Raw genomic sequence first — 9962 nt, forward strand, 5'->3', positions numbered from 1 at the left:
ATGTACCTTGGTCTTTTCCTCATCCTCTGTCACTATGTTTTCCTGCCGCATCCAATGAAGGATGGAGATTCTCCTTAGCCGTCCTTTTGTTGCTAATGTACTTACAGAAACACCTTTTACTGTCTTTTACAGCAGTAGCCAGATTAAGTTCTATTTGGGCTTTGGCCCTTCTAATTTTCTCCCTGCATAATCCCACGACATCCTTGTAGTCATCCTGAGTTGCTTGCCCCTTCTTCCAAAGGTCATAAACTCTCCCTTTTTTCCCTGAGTTCCAGCCAAAGCTCTCTTCAGCCAGGCCGGTCAGAACAGAGCTTGCTTTATTTGTACCTAGTCTAAAGCAATGTATACCTTCCTCTATCTAAAGTAGCAGATTTAATTATAGATTCATAAAGCTCATAGTCTGCTATGTCTTCTGAAACTGCCTCTGTAGCATAGCCTGGTATAATCCTGCGTAGCTAAGAATTAGCAACCCAAAGTAGTATTCGCATGCCATTTTGGCAGCTGGTGGGAACAGTGCCATCTAGTGCCATTATTATAGCAGCATTAACACCATGCGGTACGGAAGCAAGTAATAATCAACTGAGAAAATCATCGTCAGATGTGCAATAAGAACTCTGCTTAAATTACCCTTTGTACTCTAACAATGATGTCGAAATGCGTCCATGGAGAACTCAGTAAAATCACCAGCTATTTTTACTGTAGACAGATTTCCAGACAGTTATCTATGATTATTGCACATGAAATAGCTTCTGCAGATGCCATTACGCTATTACTGCTTGCAGTTTCTAATTACTGTATTTTTTGCTTCTTTTACAGTTATGTTGAATTGGAATTCCTATTCCTTACAGAGCAAGACGTAGAACAGATGGTAGTTTCCCTTTAAGTTAAATGAATCCCTTGCGCATGCATGTTGCTCATCTTCCTTTCAATGTAAACACCCTCCCTCTGTCTAGGCCTCAAACTGGATGAGAAACAAGTACAGTGAAGTATTGTTTGGACCGGTTCCTACTTCCAGTCTCATTGCTGGCTGATAACCCACGGAGCAAGCCCTAGATAGAAAGCACATGCGCAGCCTGAACATAATTTTGCGGGGTCAGATAAATAGTCCTCTTAATAATTTCTCTATGACCATGTGAATCGCAGAAGACTGTACAAAAGATCAGGCAGAGATCAGGGTCTCCTGATACTACCTTTGTAGTTCACGCTATTAGGAAATCTACTTCCCACTCCCCATTGCTTGCGCAACAGCCAGTAGAGTCAGAAAGTTCTTGTTGCTCTCGTGCCCCTGTGTTTAGCTAACTGTCTTCCCAGACCCAGGGATATTTTGTGTCACATTTCCGTAGGGTCACTTGGCTCAGCGCAGCTGCTGAGAGTATTACAGAGCTCAGGTCTGCACGTACAACCTTCCTGTTTCACTACAATGGAAATTTTTGAAAGATGGTTCTCACACTCTAACTAATGAGTTAGAGAATAGTCATTTTGGACTACCCATACAAGCGCATGAGCCACATTTCACTCGTAGTTACTGCTGGGAAGGCAAGTCATTGAATATGTGTTTGTAGAGACATACAGCCATAGAACATTTGTGATAAACTTTGATTTTTCATTAACCCTTCCTGAAAGTAGTACTATGCTGATTGTGGAGTAAAGAATTATTTTATTTTGTTAATGAAGACACAGAACATTTAAATTATCTGTAATATAAAATGATTTTACAGATTTTTTTTAAAACAACTTCAGTCATGCAATTTTGATTGATTTAGTCCTGATTTGTAGTGATCAGCTTCTATCATGCCATTTTGATTGAAGTGCCTCTCGAGAGGAAACGGATAGCTGAGGTGACCATTATGGCCAAGAGGTGACTAAAGGGACATTAGGTGACTCATGTACTCTGGACTTTTTCCATGCTGTGTCTTGGGAAAGAGTTGGATGCAGAAACCTCTAATTTATACAGACAGACATTTTCTAGTCATCTTGTTGTCTTCCATCTTATGATACCCTTACCCTTGCCTTTGCAAGTTTTTTGTCATTTTTCAATAAAATCTCTGAAAACAGTTCAGGAGGTTTTGGTAATGTGGGACTAAAACCTCAGTCTGTCCTACCATGTAACTTCAAATCATATTCCAAACCACAGTCCAAGCCTGGTCCAGAGCTGGTCTTTTAAATGTTCTACCTTTCAGTACTACACAGTGGTCTGCTTTCAACTATTTGGGCTACAACTTGCATGTATTATATGGCATGTGTTGTATACCATGTCTTAAAACAATTTAGGAGATTCACAATTGTTTGTTCTAAGTGATCTGAAACAAAGGTCTCTGTTCAAGTGCAGGAACAAGCTTTCCTGGGAAGTCTAAGGCAAATCAGGTATCACTCCTGTGCCTTGTCTCTAAGGAAAGGACTCCCGGACAACATTAGTAACTATTGACAACACAGCACTTGCAAGGACCTGTCAAGTGAATGGTGCCAATTAAATCTCTTACCTGTTAACAGTGTTTGAAATGCATTATACGTCCTTGAGCTGTCACTAACTGTGAAAACTACCTGAAAATATCTCTTTGACATGGAAATAAGTATTTTTCTTAGGCTAGATTAATTTTGCTCAGGCAGAAAGTGCAGAGATAGCTGCAAGGGGATACTATTCTGGAGCCAGAGCTCCTCCTGGTGCTGACCACAGCCACGTTGACCGCAAGCATCCAACTGTTCTGTCAACTATTTTTGTCTCCAGGCTAAATTGCTCATGTAAATATCGTTGCAGGCTAATTTTCCTCCTGTCTGTCTTCCCATTTTCCCTAATCAAGTACTCTATTAGCTCAAGCCAAGAACTTTTTGTCTTCATCGATGTGTTTCTTAGAGCTCAGAGGGAATGACACCTATTGGTCTGATAGCAAGCACTGTTGATAGGGAGGAGAATCTTTCCCCTGTATCACTCTCCTTTCTTCCACAGCTCCACAGGTAGATGGAAGATGCCTGAATACTGGTACACTTTGTTTCAGTACCAGTGTTGAATGCTTCAAACTATGTATGAAAAGGAGGTTGTTTTAAAATTATAGCGGGATCATTTTTAACAGTTACGTACCAGGAACTTGCAGGAAGATGCAGCGGTAGTAGGCAAACTCACCTTCCTTGGGAGATTTCATCAGCTTCTGTCTGTCCAAGATAAAGTTTATAAATTCGAGACTGTTAATGCTTTTGTATTTTATTTATTGAATGAACGTAATGTTTTAGCTTCTGAGATTCCAGCAACCTCAATACTTGCTTCAAAAGGACTGCAGGAGAATGTTGTTGTAGGTATCAACATAATATGATGGGTGCTGTATTGAACACTTTTATTGGTGATACCTGATAATGAAACACAGAATGTTTTGATAAGGGAACTATTCTGCTACTGTTACAAGCTTCGTAAATTTTCATGGTGAAAGCTCAAATGCATATTTGCAAGAAAGAAAGCTTTCTGAACAAGAATCCTGTTTTCTACTGTTCAAAGTGTGTCCAGAAACTGTGGTAAATGTGGTGGGAATATTATCGATGCTAAAATAGTATTTCAGTTTGTTTTCTTTATCAGGATCCCACTTTATTGGGTTCCCCCAGACATCATAAAATGTGTTAGTACATTAAGTAACTACATCATCCCATACATTCCCCACCTTCTTTTACTTCAATTAATATATCTCTTTTTAGCTCTGGAAATTTCCTCAGAAAATTTGATTCTCAGGGGTATCAGGAATCTGCATCTCCTCCCAGCTTCAGTGGGAATGTACATAACAGTGTTAGCACTGGTTCTTAAGAAGGTAAGTTAAGATTTTCAAAATATGGGGCCTAAAGTTAGCATTTTGCATTTTGAAAATGTTGAAACAAATATAGGAATCAGATAAATTTTTCATGCATAAGACTTTTCACAATTTTATCAACATTTTCATGTCAACAAATATGAGATACTAAGGACTCTCAAAATGCCAGAAAAAAGGTTTTCCAACTTCTTCCTCTTTGTTTTGCTACTAAAAAGAGGGTGGAAATAAAAGAGGGAGAAAAAGATAGAAATAAGAAAAAAAGGCTGTATTTTTCATAAGTGAAAATTAAAAACATTACAAAAATACTTTGATTTTTTTTTTAAAATGAGTAAGACAAACGCTTCTCAAAGCAAAATTCCAACCAACTCTACTAGTCATGGATTTCCTATCAGCTGGTATTGAACCAGCTTAATTAAACACTAGTTACCTGGGCTGAGTGGTAAGGATTAGGCAACATACGAATCTGAGAAACTTCAGAACACGGCTGCTCCACAGTGGACGCACTCGTCTTCATCGTTCCTGAAAGTGACCAGATTCCTCTCTCTTTTTTCCTTGGATCTCACCTTTTGAGTTACTTTAGCCAAATATCCAGTTCAAATGAAGCTACCTTGTCTTACAAGAGGGTCTGCTCAATGAAGGCAAGAAGGATGTGCAGCTGTATTTTTCCTCAAAGACACAAATGTTCCTGGAGATATCCTTTAAAGCATCTCTCCTTCCTCTTCCCCTCACTTTTTCTCACAGTTTCTTTCTCTGTTCTGTGGAACAGCACGAATCGGAATATCATTAGCTACTTTTTCCAACAGCATAATATTGCCATAGCAACAGATAAAGTGAGTTTGGGGTATTTTTAGTCTAAATAAAAGAGTGCACATACACATCAGCTGCTCAGGACGCAATACAATGTATGAAGTGCATATTGGACATACTGCATTCCGGTTTCATGAACTCATATTTCTATCTAGGATTTTCTGAAGAGGGAAGTGGGAGTTTGACCTCCTGAAGATATCATTTCATCTGTTCAGACATAACATGTCATAGGTATATAATTCTTATCACTAGTGGCTGTTGTCTTATGTTTCAAATCTAAAGCCAATTATATTCGACTGCTCTCAGACATCCCTCAGCCACATCTAGCAGTTAGTTGCTGCAAGTTCGCTCACAAAATCTGTCTCGCTGTAGATAAAAACCCACCCTTTAGTTTGAAACATCTGCTGGATGATGGTACATCTACAGACCAGATTTGGATCTGAGTTGTACAGGTGGGGTTAATTTTTAATTGAAGCTGGAGTGATAAGCAATACATTACTTAACATGTAACACACACTCATGCACATATACTAGCTTGGTCTTCCTATCCCTGAAATAACTGGGAAGAGGGATAAATTAGTTCATCAGAATAGCTGAATGTGGGATCATGTGCAGTCAATTTACATATCAATTCACAAACTGAAATTTTGGCTAGAGTGATTCTGGTCGTATTGATTCGATGATCTCCAGATTGCCTCAGCATGTCAGCATTTCATATGCAAAGTTACAAAAGAATCCGCTGGTCCACGTGAAATGAGATAGTGCTCCCTATCAAGCCCATGACTGCTACAGGGACAAGATGTAAAACAGAGAATGAACACTGATGAAAGTCTGTTTAATTCCCTTCTACATTTCTCAGACAATTGGCTTTAATACAGCAAATGTGTTGTAAATCTCCCTGAAGTTGTATTAATAAATCTTATGTTGTGTGCCAAGAGTCTGCCTTGAAGCATTATACACTTCAAGGTGGTGTTTTTCTGCTACTGTTTTACAGGAACTGCTATTTTCACCCCAAAGACTCTTTTACTTTCTATCATTTTGTACCACATGGTATTATCTTGTTGCTGCCTTGGAACTGGACCAAGTTGTGTTGTAACAGTTTATCCCCCTTCTTTCTTTACTTATATAAACCCTTTGACCATGCTATCAGACTGCTGTCACGGGCTCATGATGAAGTATTACAGAAGTGCCTTAGACATATCCTACCGAGGAGCTTCAGAAAGTGTTTTGGGAGAGTCTGGGGGGGCACCATTCCTTGTAACAATGATTCTGCAGTGTGCCGATTGCTGGATAATTTAGGAATTTTTTATTTGTTTTCATTAATGGGCTTTTGTGTCTTCTGCTAAGACATTGCCTTCCACTGCTTCTCTTGCTGTGCCATTGACATGTCCTACTGTAAAGAAGTAGAGTTATTTTAAATTAATCTTCATCCTTTTGACTAACTTCTATTCCAGATTTTAATCCATGTAAGCATGGGATTTAATAAAGTTCTGTGTGCTGTACGATGGACTTCAGACTTACCTTACCATTTCCTGGTTTCCAGCAAGGGTCACAGATGACATCAGCAAGAAGAGAGTAAGAAAAGATCAGAGATCCAGGACATTTAGTACTCACTAAATACAGGGGTAGTTAATAACGCAAAGAACAGGGCAGTGCATATTAAAGCCTCAATTGCTACACTTACACTGCAGCAGTTAAATTACCAAGATGACATGTATTATTAACTGAAATACAACATAAAGCGTGACCACAATGATTTTAAATATATTTGGGGTTTGCCTTTTTTGTGAAAGTGAATTTTAATAGAAGGTCTTTTTTGTTCCCAGAAACCTGAACACAGGCTTTGTTAAAAAGCTTCCAACTTAGAGATATGCAACTTCAGAGACTGGAGTATGAGAATTTAGATAAAAGGCAGATGTGGGACCCTTTATGGTTGAATGTTTTTTTGAAAAGCAAGGCGACTGCACTACATATCTTGCCTGAAAAAGAAGATACGGATCTTCTTAAGGTTTGAATGCATCCTCTTATGGTAGTGGCTTTTTGAAGAATGTGTTATATGTGGTGCAAATAACAACAAAAAAAATGCTGTATTTTTTATGCAGCAGATGCCAGATTTCAGGGTTAGTATAGGCAAATGAATTTCATCTTTTCCTATAAAAGAGATTTCTTATAGTTTTGATGATTCATCTTTCCTTACACTATACATTTATCCCAGCATAGAACATAGCAGTGCTCAAGTATGACAACTTCTGGAATTACAGTCAGAGACGGTAAGGGATGTGGGAGAAGGATTGTGTGGGTTCTACCAGGTCTAGTAAAAATGGTGGGGATGACTTCTACAAGATACTTGTCATGATTATTACCCTCTTATCATATTCTCTTGCTGTACACAATAACGTAAAGTTGATACATGCAAAAATATCTCAGGCTGAAAATTTATTTCGACACCTCAAAGAAAAAGAAAAGAAAAAGTTACAGGGTAAAATTTTCAAACATGCTCAGTGATTTAGGTTCATTTCCAAATGTAGCATAGCAGCAGGAGTCCACTTCCCTAATTCTAGCTGTGTGAGAATTACTTAAACCTGTAACAATCATATAGACTCTCTCCTTTTCCATGGGATGAGATAGTCATATCCAGAGGGGAATGAGTTCTCACTACCTTATATACCTGTTTTAGGATGAAAAGATTATCATCTGAAAATGTATTTTGCTCTCCAAATGCTGTACAGGGAGTCTAGGCAACGAGCAGAGACATAAGCAATCAAATACCTGCCCTCTTACGGCAAGTTGTGTGTTCAGTATCTAACTCCCCCTTCAGGCATTCACACTGAAATTAGACACGTAAAAATCTTTTTGTTTCTGACTACTATGTATCTAAAAGCCAAACTTTGTAAATGGGACTACTCAATGTAGGTGCCTTGTCGAGTTCAACAGGAGAAAAATAAACGCTTCCTAGTTTAGTCCTGCGTTGTTTGCAGAGAGGATAAAAGTAGGTTTGCTGGTTTAGAAATAAGTGAAGATTTTCTGGGCAAGGCACAAGAACAGTCTGAATTGTCCAGCGTCAGCCTAGAGGACACAAATTCAATACAGCACAGATGAAAAGACAACCCTTTCTTCCAGCTCCACACACACAGACGCACAGGCCAAATCCACTATATCATTGTCATTTATACTACAAGTGGGTCTAAGGGTTTGGTAGAATTTAAATTATAGTACACAAAGTCTACTTTATGGTATTTAGGATCAAACTCCTCTATGCTTAGAGGATGTGCAAATCTGACATTCTCGACAGCCTCAAAAAGCCCTCCAATATTAAAAACAGGTCTCAGGTTTTGTGGGTTTTTTGAAGCAAAAAAAGAGTGTGATCCAAACCATATGTATTTTGTTGCCAAAGTGACTGATTTAAAAAGAAAAACACCTTTATCAAACAGAAAAAATAAAACTGGAGTTCTGAAAAGTTACATTGTGCGTAGCATGTAAGCTGCAACTTTGCACACAGATTCAGCCAAGATTAAGAGCTACCAAGACAAATCGTAGTTTGGTGCCTCTGACTCCACCATTGCGCCACTTAGGCGCAGCTGTCCATCAAAGATCAGAAGGTTTGTAAATCCCTGTTCAAGTCCTGTGGCTTTATACACCTTTTACAGTGATGAACTCTGAGGTCTGGGGTTTTCTTGCAGTTCTCCATATAGAGTTCTTCTCTATTTAGGTTGCTCTGTTGAACTTTTGCTGTATATATTTTCCACAACAGTTTTCCCCATAGAAACCAGGAATAATAACTTTAAAAAAAGCTGTGGAAAATATTTCAAATAATACTAAGCTTCTACCGCTTCCCCCGTCCAAGCTTAATCACAATAAATATTTAAAAGGGACAGAGAAGTTATTCAAAGAGCAGGCTGCATTTTCCATTACATTAAAAAAAATAAAATAGAAAATGCAGTCTCTGCTACTTCATTAACATTTTCTTGGTAGATCAATTTTTTTTTTAGATAAAATGAGCAATGTGTAATTAAATACAGCAAACCTTTCTTTTTTTAAATAGGGTTGTAAGCGTAAATACAATTAATCTTGAAGCTGTGTCAATCTGATCTTTTTATATGATGGCACGAGTTCTGACACAGCACTATGGGGATTCTGTCACTGCGACGAATTTAGAAGTAAAATAAAGACTTGATAGACCACGACATAGAATTTACTCCGAACATTTGATGTATATCGCTGTATTAGCATAGAGCCCTGATATAAATGATATACGTCGGTTTAAAATAAGTGAAGGAATTTATCCCCACTTGCTCAGCAAAATATCCATGAGAGGTTTTCTCCAAAACAGCTACTCTAGTGTCAACAGTTCCAACAAAATAAACTGCACACATGGGTGAACTGATGGCGATTTCAGCTCTTCGCCTAAGAAATGGGAGAGATGAGGAGCCTGCATGCAGCTACTCGAGCTTGGCTAATGAGCGGTAGCTCGTTACGGTCCGGTAACTCAATTGCTAGTGTCGGTGTGCCATAAAGTACACGTAGAGGGAGACCTATGGACTGGTCCGCAATATGGAAAGTGGCAGAGGGAGCTGTTGTCGACTGAAACCAAAATAGTTATGTGAACACCGCCCGGGGTACAGATACCCTTCCTTTCCTGGTTAGTGAGTTAAATAAACCACGACAATTCAAGCGGAAAGCGCTCAGCTGGGAGCTATGGCACATTATTCCGTACCCGCAGCGGCTGTCGGGTCGTTTTCCTCACATTGGTGAGTCCTAATTTAGCAAAACCTTTCCCCACTCCCGCTATTCCTCCACCATTTAGGTGCCTTTGGGTTTAGCCGGTCAAGGTGACGGAAGCCCCCAACAGCGCGGCCAGCTGGGCCGTGGATTTCGCTTCCCTCGGAGCGAGGAGCCAAAACCCAACGGTTTCGTTAAGATCCGCTGGGAATTTTTTGCGCTTCCCCCCTCCCCCCGGACTGGTCCGCAATATGGAAAGTGGCAGAGGGAGCTGTTGTCGACTGAAACCAAAATAGTTATGTGAACACCGCCCGGGGTACAGATACCCTTCCTTTCCTGGTTAGTGAGTTAAATAAACCACGACAATTCAAGCGGAAAGCGCTCAGCTGGGAGCTATGGCACATTATTCCGTACCCGCAGCGGCTGTCGGGTCGTTTTCCTCACATTGGTGAGTCCTAATTTAGCAAAACCTTTCCCCATATTCCTCCACCATTTAGGTGCCTTTGGGTTTAGCCGGTCAAGGTGACGGGTGACGGCAACAGCGCGGCCAGCTGGGCCGTGGATTTCGCTTCCCTCGGAGCGAGGAGCCAAAACCCAACGGTTTCGTTAAGATCCGCTGGGAATTTTTTGCGCTTCCCCCCTCCCCCC

At 39.8% G+C, this 9962-nt stretch overlaps 1 protein-coding gene across 1 annotated transcript in view; it reads right to left on the reverse strand.

Moving 5' to 3' along the window:
* The window catches only part of CMAS (cytidine monophosphate N-acetylneuraminic acid synthetase), a 29522-nt gene extending 25220 nt beyond the window's left edge, over positions 1-4302 (reverse strand). The window contains 1 exon segment of the mRNA XM_009279077.2: positions 4216-4302. Within this exon segment, the coding sequence (XP_009277352.2) occupies positions 4216-4302 (87 nt within the window).
* Positions 4303-9962: the final 5660 nt, after the last annotated feature.

The sequence above is a fragment of the Aptenodytes forsteri genome, unplaced genomic scaffold (genome assembly GCF_000699145.1).
Source record: "Aptenodytes forsteri isolate BGI_AS27 unplaced genomic scaffold, ASM69914v1 Scaffold241, whole genome shotgun sequence".
In the NCBI taxonomy this organism is placed as follows: domain Eukaryota; kingdom Metazoa; phylum Chordata; class Aves; order Sphenisciformes; family Spheniscidae; genus Aptenodytes; species Aptenodytes forsteri.